We start from the raw sequence: 18,264 nt of genomic DNA, 5'->3' as shown, positions 1-18,264 counted from the left end.
TGGGGGCATCATGTTGCCCCATTTCAAGCTATATTACAAAGCTGTGATCACCAACACAGCATGGTACTGGCACAAAAACAGACATATAGACCAATGGAACAGAATAGAGAACCCAGATATGGACCATCAACTCTATGGTCAAATAATCTTTGACAAGGCAGGAAAAAATATGCAATAGAAAAAAGACAGTCTCTTCAATAAATGGTGCTGGGAAAATTGGACAGCCACATGCAGAAGAATGAAACTCGACCATTCTCTAAAACCATTCACAAAGATAAACTCAAAGTGGATGAAAGACCTCAATGTGAGACAGGAATCCATCAAAATCCTAGAGGAGAACATAGGCAGTAACTTCTTTGACATTGCCCACAGCAACTTCTTTCAAGATACATCCCCAAAGGCTAGTGAAACAAAAGCAAAAATGAACTTTTGGGACTTCATCAAGATAAAAAGCTTCTTCACATCAAAGGAAACAGTCAACAAAACAAAGAGGTGACCCACAGAATGGGAGAAGATATTTGCAAATGACACTACAGATAAAGGGCTGGTATCCAAGATCTATAAAGAACTTCTCAAACTCAACAACCAAAAACAAATAATCAAGTCAAAAAGTGGGCAGAAGATATGAAAAGACACTTCTCTGAAGAAGACATACAAATGACTAGCAGACACATGAAAAAATGTTCATCATCATTAGCCATCAGGGAAATTCGAATCAAAACCACATTGAGATACCACCTTGCACCAATTAGAATGGCAAAAATGGACAGGGAAAGAAACAACAAATGTTGGAGAGGTTGTGGAAAAAGGGAAACCCTCTTACACTATTGGTGGGAATGCAAATTGGTACAGCCACTTTGGAGAACAGTGTGGAGTTCCTCAAAAATTAAAAAATAGAGATATCCTATGACCCAGCAATTGCACTTCTAGGTATTTACCCCAAAGACACGGATGTAGTGAAAAGAAGGGCCATATGCACCCCAATGTTCATAGCAGCAACGTCCACAATAGCCAAACTGTGAAAAGAGCCGAGATGCCCTTCAACAGATGAATGGATAAAGAAGATGTGGTCCATATATACAATGGAATATTACTCAGCCATCAGAAAGGATGAATACCCAACTTTTACATCAACATGGATGGGACTGGAGGAGATTGTGCGTGAAATAAGTCAAGCAGAGAAAGTCGATTGTCACATGGTTTCACTTATTTGTGGAACATAAGGAATAGCATGGAGGACATTAGGAGAAGGAAGGGAAAAATGAGGGGGGGAGGAATTGGAGGGAGAGATGAACCAGGAGAGACTAGGGACTCTGAGAGACAAACAGGGTTTTAGATGGGAGGGGGGAGGGGGGATTGGTTAGCCCAGTGATGGGTATTAAGGAGGGCACGTACTGCATGGAGCACTGGGTGTTATACGAAAACAATGGATCGTGGATCACCACATAAAAAACTAATGATGTATTGTATGGTGACTAACATAACATTATAAAATTGAAAAAAAAAAAAAAGAAAGAAACACTTGATCACAGGCCAGGTGAACACGGAGTGCGGCCAGAGACCGGGGAGACAGGAGTGACTGACTGCTTTTCTCTGGGGGCTCACTGAGAAGTGGGGCCCCGAGTTCTCTGCTCCTCCGGGGCAGAGACTGGGAGGCCGCCATTTTCACTCTCGGCCTCCAAAGCTGTACGGAAAGCTTGCAGGGAACAAAAGCTCCAGAGAGCAAACTCGAGCAGCTTACTTAGCCCGGACTGGGCAAGGGCGGGGCAATTCCGCCTCCAGCAAAGACATTTGGGAACCACGGCAACAGGCCCCTCCCCCAGAAGATCAGCAAGAACTGCCAGCCAAGACTAAGTTTACTGATCAATGAGAAAGGCAGAACCCCAGCACTAGGGGAATACTGCACATAGAATTCATGGCTTTTTTACCATGATTCTTTAGTCTTTCAAAATTAATGTTTTTTTTTAACTTTTTTTTTTTTGAGTTTTTCTTTCTCCCTTTTTCAACCAACATCTTATCAATCCCTTTTTTAAAAAACATTTTTATTTTTCATTTTTAGAGTCATATTCTATCCCTTCATAGAAGTTACCCTTATTTTTGGCATATATATGTAAGTTGTTCTCTCTTTAAAATTTTGAGATACACTTTCTTCTAACAGATCAAAATATACCCTAAATCTCTAGTGTATGGCTTTGTTCTAGTCTCCTGACTGATCGCATTCTCTCCCTTTTTTTTCTTTTTTAAATCCTCTTCTTTCTTTTTTCAAACAACTTATCAATTCCGTTTATAAAATCTTTTATAATTTTCATCTTTACAGTCATATTCCATCCACCCTTCATCATATGAACCCTTATTTTGTACATATATAAGTTTTTCTTTCTTTAAAATATTGGGAGGCACTTTCTTCTAACAGACCAAAATACACCCAAACTCTAGTGTGTGGCACTGATCTATGCACCAGCCTGATCATATTTGATCATATTCGTTTTTTTGTTTTGTTTTGTTCTGTTTTTCTTTGTTTTTATCTTTTTCATTTTCTTTTTCTTTCTTCTTTCTTTCCTTTCTTTTCCCCTGGTTTCAGGTCTTTTCTGATTTCTTTAGAGTATATTTTCTGGGGACGTTCGTACCCTGTTAGCATTTTGTTCCCTCATTCATCTATTCTCCCCTGGACAAAATGAGAAGATGGAAAAAAATCACCACAACAAAAAGAACAAGAGACAGTACCGACTGCCAGGGACCTACTCAATATGGACATTAGTACGATGTTGGAACTAGAGTTCAGAATGATGATTTTAAAGATACTAGCTGTACTTGAAAAAAGCATGGAAGTTATTAGAGAAACCCTTTCTGGAGAAATAAAAGGACTAAAATCTAACCAAGTCAAAATCAAAAAGGCTATTAATGAGGTGCAATTAAAAATGGGGGCTCTAACTGCTAGGATAAATGAGGCAGAAGAGAGAATTAGTGATATAGAAGACCAAATGATGGAAAATAAAGAAACTGAGGAAAAAAAAAGGGAAAAAAACTACTGGATCAACTGGATCAGGAGGGCAGAATTCGAGAGATAAGAGATACCATAAGACCAAACAACATTAGAATAATTGGGATCCCAGAAGAAGAAGAAAGAGAGAGACGGGCAGAAGGTATAATGGAGCAAATTATAGCAGAGAACTTCCCTAATTTGGGGAAGAAAACAGGCATCAAAATCCAGGAGGCACACAGAACCCCGCTCAAAATCAATAAAAATAGGTCAACACCCCAACATCTAATAGTAAAACTTACGAGTCTCAGAGACAAAGAGAAAATCCTGAAAGCAGCTCGGGAGAACAGATATGTAACCTACAATGGTAGAAACATTAGATTGGTGGGGCGCCTGGGTGGCTCAGTCGTTAAGCGTCTGCCTTCGGCTCAGGTCATGATCCCAGGATCATGGGATCGAATCCCATATCAGGCTCCCTGCTCTGCGGGAGGCCTGCTTCTCCCTCTCCCACTCCCCCTGCTTGTGTTCCTGCTCTCGCTGTGTCTCTCTTTGTCAAATAAATAAATAAAATTAAAAAAAAAAAAGAAAGAAAGAAACATTAGATTGGCAACAAACCTATCCACAGAGACCTGGCAGGCCAGAAAGGACTGGCATGATATATTCAGAGCACTAAATGAGAAAAATATGCAGCCAAGAATACTATATCCAGCTAGGCTGTCATTGAAAATAGAAGGAGAGAGAAAAAGCTTCCAGGACAAACAAAAACTAAAGGAATTTGCAAACACGAAACCAGCCCTACAAGAAATGTTGAAAGGGGTCCTCTAAGCAAAGAGAGAGCCTAAAAGTAACATAGACCAGAAAGGAACACAGACAATATACAGTAACAGTCACCTTACAGGCAATACAATGGCACTAAATTCCTATCTTTCAATAGTTACCCTGAATGTAAATGGGCTAAATGCCCCAATCAAAAGACACAGGCTATCAGATTGGATAAAAAAACAAGACCCATTGATATGCTGTCTGCAAGAGACTCATTTTAGACCCAAAGATACCCCCAGATTGAAAGTGAGGGGGTGGAAAACGATTTACCATGCTAATGGACACCAAAAGAAAACAATCCTTATATCAAACAAATTAGACTTTAAACCAAAGACTGTAATAAGAGATGAGGAAGGACACTATATCCTACTTAAAGGGTCTATCCAACAAGAAGATCTAACAATTGTAAATATCTATGCCCCTAACATGGGAGCAGGCAATTACATAAGCCAATTAATAACAAAAACAAAGATACACATTGGCAACAATACAATAATAGTGGGGGACTTTAACACCCCCCTCACTGAAATGGACAGATCATTTAAGCAATAGATCAGCAAGAAAATAAAGACTTTAAGTGACACACTGGACCAAATGGACTTCACAGATATATTCAGAACATTCCATCCCAAAGCAACAGAATACACATTCTTCTCTAGTGCCCATGGAACATTCTCCAGAATAGATCACATCCTAGGTCACAAATCAGGTCTCAACTGGTACCAAAAGACTGGGATCATTCCCTACATATTTTCAGACCACAATGCTTTGAAACTAGAACTCAATCACAAGAGGAAAGTCGGAAAGAACTCAAATACATGGAGGCTAAAGAGCATCCTACTAAAGAATGAATGGGTCAACCAGGAAATTAAAGAAGAATTAAAAAAATTAATGGAAACAAATGAAAATAAAAACACAACTGTTCAAAATCTTTGGGATATAGCAAAGGCAGTCCTGAGAGGAAATTATATAGCAATACAAGCCTTTCTCAAGAAACAAGAAAGGTCTCAAATACACAACTTAACCCTATACCTAAAGGAGCTGGAGAAAGAACAGCAAATAAAGCCTAAACCCAGCAGGAGAAGAGAAATAATAAAGATCAGAGCAGAAATCAATGAAATAGAAACCAAAAGGACAGTAGAACAGATCAACGAAACAAGGAGCTGGTTCTTTGAAAGAATTAATAAGATTGATAAACCCCTGGCCAGACTTATCAAAAAGAAAAGAGAAAGGACCCAAATAAATAAAATCATGAATGAAAGGGGAGAGATCACAACCAACACCAAAGAAATACAAACAATTATAAGAACATATTATGAGCAACTCTATGCTGGCAAATTAGATAATCTGGAAGAAATGGATGCATTCCTAGAGATGTACAAATTACCAAAACTGACCCAGGAAGAAATAGAAAACCTGAACAGACCTATAACCACTAAGGAAATGGAAGCAGTCATCAAAAATCTCCCAACAAACAAAAGCTCAGGGCCAGATGGCTTCCCAGGGGAATTCTATCAAACATTTAAAGAAGAATTAATACCTGTTCTTCTGAAACTGTTCCAAAAAACAGAAATGGAAGGAAAACTTCCAAATTTGTTTTATAAGGCCACCATTACCTTGATCCCCAAACCAGACAACGACCCCATCAAAAAGCAGAATTATAGACCAATATCCTTAATGAACATGGATGCAAAAATTCTCACCAAAATACCAGCCAATAGGATCCAACAGTACATTAAAAGATTTATTCACCACGACCAAGTGTCATTTATCCCTGGGCTGCAAGGTTGGTTCAATATCCTCAAACCAATCAATGTGGCACAATACCTTAATAAAAGAAAGAACAAGAACCATATGATCCTCTCAACAGATGCAGAAAAAGCATTTGACAAAGTACAGCATCCTTTCTTGATCAAAACTCTTTAGAGTATAGGGATAGAGGGTACATACTTCAATATCATAAAAGCCATCCATGAAAAACCCACAGCGAATATCATTCTCAATGGGGAAAAACTGAGAGCTTTCCCCCTAAGGTCAGAAACATGGCAGGGATGTCCACTATCACCACTGCTATTCAACATAGTATTAGAAGTCCTAGCCACAGCAATCAGACAACAAAAAGAAATAAAAGGCATCCAAATTGGCAAAGAAGAAGTCAAACTCTCACTCTTTGCAGATGATATGATACTTTATGTGGAACACCCAAAAGATTCCACCCCAAAACTGCTAGAACTCATGCAGGAATTCAGTAAAGTGGCAGGATATAAAATCAATGCACAGAAATCAGGAGCATTCCTATACACCAACAACGACAGAAGAAAGAGAAATGAAGGAGTCGATCCCACTTACAATTGCACCCAAAACCATAAGATACCTAGGAATAAATCTAACCAAAGTGGCAAAGAATCTATACTCAGAAAACTATGAAATACTCATGAAAGAAATTGAGGAAGACACAAAGAAATGGAAAAACGTTCCATGCTCATGGATTGGAAGAACAAATACTGTGAGGATGTCAATGCTACCTAGAGCAATCTACACATTCAATGCAATCCCCATCAAAATACCATCCACATTTTTCAAAGAAATGGAACAAAAAATCCTAAAATTTGTATGGAACCGGAAAAGACCCCGAATAGCCAGAGGAATGTTGAAAAAGAAAAGCAAAGCTGGTGGCATCACAATTCCGGACTTTCAACTCTATTACAAAGCTGTCATCATCAAGCCAGTGTGGTACTGGCACAAAAACAGACACATAGATCAATGGAACAGAATAGAGAGCGCAGAAATGGACCCTCAATTCTATGGTCAACTAATCTTCGACAAAGCAGGAAAGAATGTCTAATGGAAAAAAGACAGTCTCTTCAACAAATGGTGTTGGGAAAATTGGACAGCCACATGCAGAAGAATGAAACTGGATCATTTCCTTATACCACACACAAAAATAGACTCAAAGTGGTTGAAAGCCCTAAATGTGAGACAGGAGTCCATCAAAATCCTAAAGGAGAACACAGGCAGCAACCTCTTCGACCTCAGACGCAGCAACTTCTTCCTAGAAATATCGCCAAAGGCAAGGGAAGCAAGGGCAAAAATGAACTATTGGGACCGCATCAAGATAAAAAGCTTTTGCACAACAAAAGAAACAGTCAACAAAACCAAAAGACAACCAACAGAATGGGAGAAGATATTTGGAAATGACATATCAGATAATGGTCTAGTATCCAAAATCTATAAAGCACTTCTTAAACTCAATACCCAAAGAACAAATGATCCAATCAAGAAATGGGCAGAAGACATGAACAGACATTTTTCCAAAGAAGCCATCCAAATGGCCAACAGACACATGAAAAAGTGCTCAATATCGCTCAGCATCAGGGAAATCCAAATCAAAACCTCAATGTGATATCACCTCACACCAGTCAGAATGGCTAAAATTAACAAGTCAGGAAATGACAGATGTTGGCAGGGATGCAGAGAAAGGGGAACCCTCCTACACTGTTGGTGGGAATGCAAGCTGGTGCAGCCACTCTGGAAAACAGTATGGAGGTTCTTCAAAAAGTTGAAAATAGAGCTACCTTACGACCTAGCAATTGAACCGAAGGGGTACGTGCACCCCGATGTTTATAGCAGCAATGTCCACAATAGCCAAACTGTGGAAACAGCCAAGATGTCCATCAACAGATGAATGGATAAAGAAGATGTGGTATATATATATATACAATGGAATATTATGCAGCCATCAAAAAGAACAAAATCTTGCCATTTGCAACGACGTGGTTGGAACTGGAGGGTATTATGCTGAGCAAAATAAGTCAATCAGAGAAAGAAATGTATCATATGACCTCACTGATATGAGGAATTCTTAATCTCTCGAAACAAACTGAGGGTTGCTGGAGTGGTGGGGTGTGGGAGGGATGGGGTGCCTGGGTGATAAGACATTGGGGAGGGTATGTGCAATGGTGAGCGCTGTGAACTGTGCAAGTCTGTTGAATGACAGATCTGTACCCGTGAAGCAAATAATATATGTTGGAAAAAAAAAAGAAGAAGAAAATAGCAGGAGGGGAAGAATGAAGGGGGGGAAATCGGAGGGGGAGACGAACCATGAGAGACGACGGACTCTGAAAAACAAACTGAGGGTTCTAGAGGGGAGGGGGTGGGAGGATGGGTCAGCCTGGTGATGGGTATTAAAGAGGGCACATTCTGCATGGAGCACTGGGTGTTATATGCAAACAATGAATCATGGAACACTACATCAAAAACTAATGATGTCATGTATGGTGATTAACATAACATAATAAAAAAAAAAGTAACCATTCCTTTGCAACATGTTAAAATCACCCACCCCTATTGAAAAATGATATTTTAGTTAATTTTCTACCATTTTTTGTTTCATTCCCATGACTCTGAAATATAATAAAATACTAAGGGTTGCATAAATTAAAGATATAAGCATAAATATATATATATATACACACACATATATATACAATACAAAGTTCACAGGAAAAATTTTAAATAGTAAATATGCATAAAGTTTGAAATCTCTGAGGTAGTGATAATATGGACATTATATGAATACAAAAGGCCTGGGATCCTTCACTTTCTGAAATATTGCTACCTCTCTCACAACTAAATGAGCTAGGTTGATATTAATTTTCTCTAGAAATATTCACCTTAATTCAAAGTTGAACTGGAATTGCTTGATTATTTCTTTGAGAAGGTATCTTCTCTAATTTGATGTATGCAAGTATCTTTTTTTTTTGAGCATGTGCACTAACATTTTAATTTTTTTAGCTTTATTTTTTTTAAATTTTATTATGTTATGTTAATCACCATACATTACATCACTAGTTTTTGATGTAGAGTTTCATGATTCATTTATTGCGTATAATACCTAGTGCTCCATTCAATACGTGCCCTCTTTAATATCCATTACCAGGCTAATCCATCCCCCCACCCCCCTCTCCTCTAAAACCCTCACTTTGTTTCTCAGAGTCCGTAGTCTCTCATGGCTCGTCTCTCCCTCCAATTTCTCCCCTTCATTTTTCTCTTCCTACTATCTTCTTTTTTTTTTTTTTTTTTAACAAATAATGTATTATTTGTTTCAGAGGTACAGGTCTGTGATTCAACAGTCTTACACAATTCACAGCGCTCACCAGAGCATATACCCTCCCCAATGCAAGTATCTTATTTTTAACAGTATAAGCAGTTTATCTTCATATTGAGACCTAAAGTTAGAACAGTCAGCAGCAGGTAAAACTATCTCCAGTATTATAAGTGGGGCTACTAGTTACCTTCGGAAAAGAAGGACAGTAGTGACTGTGAGAGAAGTGAAGGGAATCCAGGAGTGCTGGGGGTTTCCCATTTCTTCACCTGGGTCTTGATTTCACAGATGTGTTCCCATTGCAATATTTTGCTCTATATGCGTGTGTGTATGTGGCATTTCATTCTGTATGTACGTATCATTTTTCAATTTTCATTATGTATATAATAATTTCAAAAGCTTATTTTAAACGGTAAGTGAGGGGCGCCTGGGTGGCTCAGTCGTTGAGCATCTGCCTTCGGCTCAGGTCGTGATCCCAGGGTCCTGGGATCGAGCCCCGCATCGGGCTCCCTGCTCTGTGGGAAGCCTGTTTCTCCCTCTCCCACTCCCTCTGCTTGTGTTCCCTCTTTTGCGGTGTCTCTGTCAAATAAATAAATAAAATCTTAAAAAAAAAAATTAAAAAAAATGGTAAGTGACCCTCAGTTATGCTTTTTAAATTTTAACAATTAAGAATCAGAAGTCAAATAAGTACCTTCCTGATTTAGAGACTACTTGAATTAAATATTTATAAAATTATTTTTGTCCAATACAAATGCACAAAATACAATCTCTGGCTTAAAAGATCCAAATAAAAAATAGACACTAATAACTGTATTTGGGTCCAATACAAATGGAGAAAATATCTGGGTGCAACAGAAATGTAGAACAACAGATTACATCTAATTTGTTGATTCAACTACATCAATAACTTTGGATTTCTTCCACTACCAAACATTAAGCATCAGGAAAATGACACCTTAAGAGAAATCTCAAGTCAAAATAATTTTTTAAAATTATGGCACAGATGGGGGCCTGGGTGGTTCAATTGGTTAAGCATCTGCCTTCGGCTCAGATCATGATTTCAGGGTCCTGGGATGGAGCCTCACATCTGGCTCCCTGCTCAGCGGGGAGCCTGCTTCTCCTTCCTCTTCCCCTCTCTCCCACTTATGCTCTCTTTCTCTCTCTCAATAAATAAAAATTAAAATAGATAGATAGATGGATAAAGGCACTTATTAATGGTGCAAGGTTCTGGGGTTAGAGTGCTTAATGTCTGGATCCAAACTATACCATGAGATAATTGTGTGATCTTCAACAAATTAGTTCTCAGTTTCCTCATTTGTGAAATGGAAATAACAATAATACTGACCTTACTGGGTTGCTGAAAGGCTTAAATAAGTAACAGTACCTCAGACAAAATAAACATACTCAACAGGTATTAACTATATACATAGACACATTACATAAACTATATCTCATATACATTACATACTAGAATCCTGGAATCTATTTTTAAAATTAAATAAACATATATTCAATAAATTTTCCCTGTACTTACTTTATACCCTATTCTCAATTCAATTCTGTAGAATTCAAACTGTAGACACAGTTCCTCAGTGATGAGGGCATATATTCGTTTTTTAACCTCAAAGTTTAATCTTCATCTGTCTTATGACATATTTGTCACATTAACAGAGTGCTATTACTTTTATTACCTGCGTCTCTACACCCTGTTCCAGTAGGCGCTTAGCTTGATTTTCCACTTCAAGTCGAGCTCTTGCAATGAAAAGTAGATCATTTTCTATTACTTCTATTCCAGAAAGATCTATTCCTTGAGAAAGATAATCTATCAAAAAAAAAAACAACACACATTTAAGTATTTTACTATTGAATAAATATCAAGGTATTGAAATACCATGTCTGATTCTTCAAAATACTATAGATTTGCTGTTGAACACTATTCCCTTTCAAAATCTGTATTTCAAAAAATATAAACATTTTCTATTTAATAAATAACTTTGCAGCAAAAATTCTAAAAAAGATTGAGTTGATAAAGCAAGAATAGAAATTATAATTATAGTAAATTCCAAGTAATGTCAACACATTACATAAAAAAGTGTCAAATTTATTTTAATATAAAGAAATATCCTGATCTTAGAAATCTTAGAAATCGTAGAAATTTCTCAAGCTGCAAGAAAGTTCTAAAAGTTATTCTATAGTAACAAAATATTTGAAACAAATGTCCACCATTTGAATAATAAATCATGAAAATAATTTAGCATGCTAGCACTTATCATGCTGTCAGTTTATAGGATTATGCAGACCTAATATCAACTTACATTGAGGGATTTTCATATCATTGAATAAAAAAATTTAAAAGAGGAATTAACTACTTATAGAATTAACATATTCTATTTATAGAATTATACAGAGCAAGAAGCATGAAAAGATCTCTATGAAGATGTTAACAATAACTGTGCATACTTAGAATTTGAGAAAGTTATTTTTTATGTTTTTATTTTTTTACTTCTCTTAGATATATCTAAGGTAACTAAAATGTTAAAACTAAAGGTCAAAATTTCAAGAGTAAGCAGCTTATTCAGTTCTAAAACTCTATTTTCTATTTTAAAAGAGAAATTATTTCTAAAAAACATAACTGCTTTAGATATAAGATTACTTTGTTTTCCAATTACTCAACAGAATATCAAATCTGTTTTTCACTATATTCTCTTAATTGGAAGTGATTTTTTAAGTCTTATTAAAATATATGCTGAGCACTTACATATTACCATTTTTTACTTAAGCAGAGTCACAGCCTACTACAATGTTAACTAACCACTTTGTTACCTGTCCACTCCAATATCTACTGATTGAACACCGTATATATAGTTAGTGCTACACAAGATGACAAGGAAATGAAACGGAAGGGCAGCTGAACAGTGGTTATTGCTAATGGCACCTTAACCATGAGCATTTTTTTTTTAATCTTATTTTATTATGTTATGTTAGTCACCATACATACATCATTAGTTTTTGATGTAGTGTTCCATGATTCATTGTTTACGTATAACACCCAGTGCTCCATTCACTATGTGCCCTCCTTAATACCCATCACCAGGCTAGCCCATCCCCCCACCCCCTTCCCTCTAAAACCCTCAGTTTGTTTCTCAGAGTCCATAGTCTCTCATGGTTCGTCTCCCCCTCTGATATCCCCCCTCCATTTTTCCCTTCCTACTATCTTTTTTTTTTTAACATATAATGTATTATTTGTTTCAGAGGTACAGGTCTGTGATTCATCAGTCTTACACAATTCACAGTGCTCACCATAGCACATACCCTCCCCAATGTCCATCACCCAGCCACCCCATCCCTCCCACCCCCCACCACTCCAGCAATTCTCCGTTTGTTTCCTGAGCTTAAGAATTCCTCATATCAGTGAGATCATATGATACTTGTCTTTCTCTAATTGACTTATTTCGCTTAGCATAATACCCTCTAGTTCCAACCACGTCATTGCAAATGGCAAGATTTCTTTTTTTGATGGCTGCATAATATTCCATTGTATATATATACCACATCTTCTTTATCCATTCATCTGTCGATGGACATCTTGGCTCTTTCCACAGTTTGGCTATTGTGGACATTGCTGCTATAAACATCGGGGTGCACGTAGCCCTTCGGATCCCTACTTTTGTATCTTTGGGGTAAATACCCAGTAGTACAATTGCTGGGTCATAGGGTAGAACCATGAGCATTTTTGTTAAATGTATATAACTAAGGGGACTTTGGACTACCACATTGGAAAGAGTTTTGAAAAACCTTTAAATCATATGGGCTTAGGATTCTGCCTCATAATTTACTCACTAGGTCATCACAGTCACAAGATAAGGCCTCACTGAGCCTCAATTTTTTCATCTGCAAATGTAAATGGAAAATGCCAACAGCATAGAAGTCATGCCCTACATAACTCTTAAGACTATCATCAGAATCGGGCGCCTGAGTGGCTCAGTTGGTTAAGCGACTGCCTTCGGCTCAGGTCATGATCCTGGAGTCCCGGGATCGAGTCCCGCATCGGGCTCCCTGCTCGGCGGGGAGTCTGCTTCTCCCTCTCCCACTCCCCGTTTGTGTTCCCTCTCTCGCTGTGTCTTTCTCTGTCAAATAAATAAATAAAATCTTTAAAAAAAGACTATCATCAGAATCAAAATAATTTAATGAATGCCAAAGTACTTTATACACCAATCTATTATGTAAATGTGGAGTGGATTATAATACAAAAAGTTTTTTATCTGATATTTTAATTTTAACTTTTATTTTTCAGAGAATTTTTTGAAAACTACATATGACTCCAGTCATGGTAATCAGCAATGAGGAAATGCTATGTTTACCTTAAAACACTTACTAGACAATATAGAATCAAACTACAGACATGCACACAATAGAAAATAAGCATTATTTTCTTTTCAAGCCGGTTATCAATGTGTTTCTTTTTTTCTGTAACCTAAGGAGGAAATATATCACAACTAAGAAAAAAAAAGGAGGGGAAAGACACTATGAATCTGCTTGGGTTCTATTTCTGCCATATATGTTTTTGAATATAAGTCTTGCCATCTTTGGTACCAGTTGCTTTATTTGAAAAATGAAGAGCTAGAGTATATCAACTTTAAGGTTCCTTCCAGTTATATATTTCTAGAGATAAAGCCAAAAGTTGCTTTATTCTTATGAATGCTGATCTGTCACTCTGGAAACAATCATTCATACAAACCATTTATTGAGTATCAAACATTTATAAGTCACAGACCCCAAAGAAATGAGCCAGACTTAATTTCTCACCCCAAGTAGCAAAGTCTAAAAAAGGAAAACAAAGCACAAAGGTGCAACCACTGAAAGATAAAGATAAAACGTATTATTCTAGGTGTTATGGGAACAAAAAGAAAGTAAATATTGTTTATCTTTTCACAAAGTCTACCATCTAGTAGGGGTGAAAGGAATATAAATGATTAATTCCAATAATTTTTTAAGGTAAACAGTGGCCCCATCACATTATCTAACCAACTCCTCCCATTGCTCCATCCCTTTCATCCATACTGTATACTCACTTAAAAAAATACAGCTACTCGGGCGCCTGGGTGGCTCAGTTGGTTAAGCCACTGCCTTCGGCTCAGGTCATGATCCTGGAGTCCCGGGATCGAGTCCCGCATCGGGCTCCCTGCTCAGCGGGGAGTCTGCTTCTCCCTCTGACCCTCCCCCCCCTCATGTGCTCTCTGTCTCTCTCATTCTGTCTCAAATAAATAAATAAAATCTTAAAAAAAAAAAAATACAGCTACTCACTTTAAAAAATAACCAAAATACATACTGGATTTGGGATACAAAGGATTCTACTGGTTGGGAGGGAGAAAGAGCCCTATTATTCTCCTTACTGATTACGCCACAAACCAGGATTTCAATAAAAGAGATTAATTATAGAAAGGGGGGGTGGAAAACAACAGACAAAGTAGCAACCACCCCACTCACCCAACCAGGAGAATGGAGAGATTACACTAAATTCTCCCTTCTTGTTTAATTGTCCCATACAATCGGTATCAGTGTTTCAAGTCTTTTCAGATCCGCTCTTTGTGAAACACATCTAGGAACTGGAACCAAGGACAAAAAGATGATGATGATTCCTGTAATCATAACTATAATTTTTGAACATATAACATGTGGAAGGCATTAAACTGGACACAAAATGTCTTTTTATTATTTTAATGTATGCTTCCATTATTTGTAATATTCTAAACAACCTTGCTAGAAATATTATTGAATTATTAACAAATTCAGCTGGCTAGTAGGCAGCAAAGAATTTAAATTCAGATCTGACTTCCATCTTTTCACTAGATCATCCGAGGCCAATTCCACAAGCCTCAGAAAGAAGAAAACTTTATATTCAAAGGATAGATAGTATTCCTCCTATAGTATTCCAGTTTGCTCAGTGAAAGAATAAAAATGTAAAAATCTTATCAGAATTAACCGTTCGGGGAATTAAGACAGGTTGGAACAATGACAGCATTAAAAAACTCATATTTTGAGTTTAATAAAAAAGAAAAAGGAAAATCTTTAAAATGTTACAAAATGTCCTAAAATGCCAAATTTTGAAATATGCCAGCATTAGTCACACTTTAACAATTAAACCTTAATAAATGTGGAGTATGCAGTCACTTACTACAAATACCTATTGAATCTTTTCATGTACAAAAATATGTATGAAGAAACTAACATGATCCTTTGGATTTAACATATCATCTCCTTAGATGCAAGAAAATAACGTGACTAATTTTGATGGAAAAGAAATGATATTGGTCATCTCTTTAATTACGCTGAGAAAAATTTAATCTAATGTTAGAGAAAAAGGAATTCAACCAAAACATCTGACACAGGTATCAAGAGGATGGATAACACGATCATAAACAATTTTTTGTCAAATATACACAAGTCTTTGAAATTTAAGGTACTAAAAAATAAATTCTGGTTTCCCCTATTACCATTGTCCTGGTTTAAAACACTAAAACTTCAGAATAAACTTCATATGCTTTGCCCCCAGGCAGTCACTTGATCTCAGTGACTGGTTCTTATATTATTTCCTGGGACTACCTATTTCTTTTTATTTCTTTAGTCTTCAGATTAAACCAATACCTCAAGAGCATAAAAACTATTTATTACTAAGATATATGCCTGTCATTTTAATAGACTTACAGTGTTCTAATCAGTACTACACCTGGCTAGCAAAATAAATATTCTCATGCTCCTCTCCCACTCATGGAATCTATGACTTTCTGTTAACTAACAATTTCTCTTTCTATTTTGCAACACAAATCTTCCTTATTGATTCCCAAATCCTCACTGCCTCTTCCTCTACCATCATCCTCCTTTGTTTAAAACAAACAAAAAGAAGAGTAATTGTAGTTTGTTAAATGATTCAGCTCTGCATTTACTTTTCATAAAAATGTTAGCACTAAATTATTGATTTGGAACAAAAGAGATGAGGGAAAAGTTCATGTGTAAAGTTGGGATGGTTCTCAAAGTCAGAAGAAATGAAAGAGGCTAAATCTTCATGCTTCATTATGGAAAGCCAAAGAAGTTAAAAACTAAAAAGTGGAAACATGGGCAGGTTACTTAGATATGGAGGTAAATACCTTGAAAATCAGCAAAAATGTTGAAATGAATGCCTCTGGGGAAAAGTAAATGGTAAAGGCATTATTCTTTTTTTAATAATAAATCTCGTAGAACTATTTGAGTATGTTATGCATATATAATCTTAACAAAACTATATTAAAGAGTAAATGGGAAATAAAAATAATTTGAAAAATTAAAAGAAGGTAGCTAGCTTAAGAAAATAACAGAATTCTCATCCTCTAAATCAATGATTCTGCTTATGGGAATAAGTAATCTTTAAAAATAAGAAAAAAGTGAATATGTTTGGGTAGGAAGATATTAATCATCATATTAGGTGTAATAAATATATACATACATATGTATATCTGCATGCAGATGTGTATATATATGTATGCATATATATATGCATGTGTATATAAAGAGAAACATTGTAAATGACTAAAAACCACTTTGAAAATCAATTTGGGATAATTTAATAAGATTCCATAAGAATTTCTCTATGACCAAAATATACAGTTCCAAGGCACATAAACCAGAGAAGTTCATATATATGTATATTGGAAGACATGTACAATGTTCCTAACAGCATTGTTTTTTTTTGTTTTGTTTTTTTAAAGATTTTATTTATTTATTTGAGAGAGAGAGAGAGCATGAGAAGGGGGAGGGTCAGAGGGAGAAGCAGACTCCCTGCTGAGCAGGGAGTCCGATGAGGGACTCAATCCCGGGACCCCAGGATCATGACCTGAGCCAAAGGCAGTGGCTTAACCAACTGAGCCACCCAGGTGCCCCATAACAGCATTGTTAAAAACAAAACAAAGATGAAAACAACTGAAATGTCCATTGACGGGAAAAGAAATGAATAAAATAGAACATTTATTCAAAATACTACTTTAGAGGAGTAAAAATAAACAATGATAGGTATACACATTAATATCAACATCAATAGTATTAAGGAAGAAGAAAAAAGTTTTAGAAGAATACACACAGCAAGAGGTGATTTAGGGCGCCTGGGTGGCTCAGTTGGTTAAGCGACTGCCTTTGGCTCAGGTCATGGTCCCGGAGTCCTGGGATCGAGTCCCACATCGGGCTCCCGGCTCAGCGGGGAGCCTGCTTTTCCCTCTGACCCTCTCCCCTCTCATGCTGTTTCTCTCTCTCTCTCTCTCAAATAAATAAATAAATAAAATCTTAAAAAAAAAAAAAGAGGTGATTTATATTAATACATGCAAAATTAAGCAATATATTATTTAGGGACACATACAAACATTAACAACATTTAGAAAAGTTAGTAGAGATAGGTGATACAACAAGCTTATAATATTCTAATTCTTAAACTTGGTGGATAGTATTTGTAGCTTACACGTTAAAAATGTGGTTTTGTATTTTTATATTTTTCCATTAAATACTAAATAAGTATGAACCACTGGCATAGATTATAGCATTATAAACAAGGACATTACAACAGCTTTAACTGTATTTCATATATTCAAAAAGAGAAAAGACTGAACATGTTAGTAAAGACATGGATAAAGTAATATACAAACTGAACTTCAATAGATATAAAGGACAAAGTCTGGATGGGATTAACAGAAGATGCACTGCAGGAAAAACAAAAAGATATTGTCCATGGAAAATTTAATGCTAGAATTATTAACTGGTAACTGGATAAAGCCTTGTCTTTTCCTTTTAAAAATAAGCTCATTAAGGGGCGCCTGGGTGGCTCAGTCGTTAAGCGTCTGCCTTCAGCTCAGGTCATGATCCCAGGGTCCTGGGATCGAGCCCCACATCGGGCTCCCTGCTCCGCAGAGAAGCCTGCTTCTCCCTCTCCCACTCCCCCTGCTTGTGTTTCCTCTCTCACTGTGTCTCTCTCTGTCAAATAAATAAAATCTTAAAAAAAAAAAAAATAAGCTCACTAAGGAATTCTTAGAAATTGGAAAAACATTTCAGGGCGCCTGGGTGGCGTGACTCTTGATTTCAGCTTAGGTCATGATCTCAGAGTCTGGAAATTGAGCCCTGCTTGGGGTTCTGGGCTCAGCAGGGGGTCTGCTTAAGATTCTCTCCCTTTCCCTCTACCCCTCCCCCACCCCAGCTCTCACACACTCTCTCTCAAAAAAAAAAAAAGGGAGAAAGAGAAAGAAAGAGGAAAAACATTTCAAAAGGGAGTAATTATATAACCTCACAACATAGAGGCCACAAAAGCCAAGTGGATCATTGAAATATACATGATTATGTCTGA

At 36.8% G+C, this 18,264-nt stretch overlaps 1 protein-coding gene across 2 annotated transcripts in view; it reads right to left on the bottom strand.

Annotated features, from left to right (window-relative positions):
- COG5 (component of oligomeric golgi complex 5) overlaps window positions 1–18,264 on the bottom strand; it is a 307,147-nt gene that overhangs the window by 155,168 nt on the left and 133,715 nt on the right. For both annotated transcript variants that reach the window (XM_035020357.1, XM_035020356.1), the window contains exon 7: window positions 10,598–10,728. In XM_035020357.1, coding sequence (XP_034876248.1) covers window positions 10,598–10,728 — 131 coding nt within the window. The remainder of the gene's footprint in view (window positions 1–10,597; window positions 10,729–18,264) is intronic.

The sequence above is a fragment of the Mirounga leonina genome, unplaced genomic scaffold (genome assembly GCF_011800145.1).
Source record: "Mirounga leonina isolate KUSES-001 unplaced genomic scaffold, KU_Mleo_1.0 Mir_174, whole genome shotgun sequence".
In the NCBI taxonomy this organism is placed as follows: Eukaryota; Metazoa; Chordata; class Mammalia; order Carnivora; family Phocidae; genus Mirounga; species Mirounga leonina.
The sequence above is the reverse complement of the archived record's forward strand: the minus strand, read 5'-3'. Positions and strand labels throughout refer to the sequence as shown.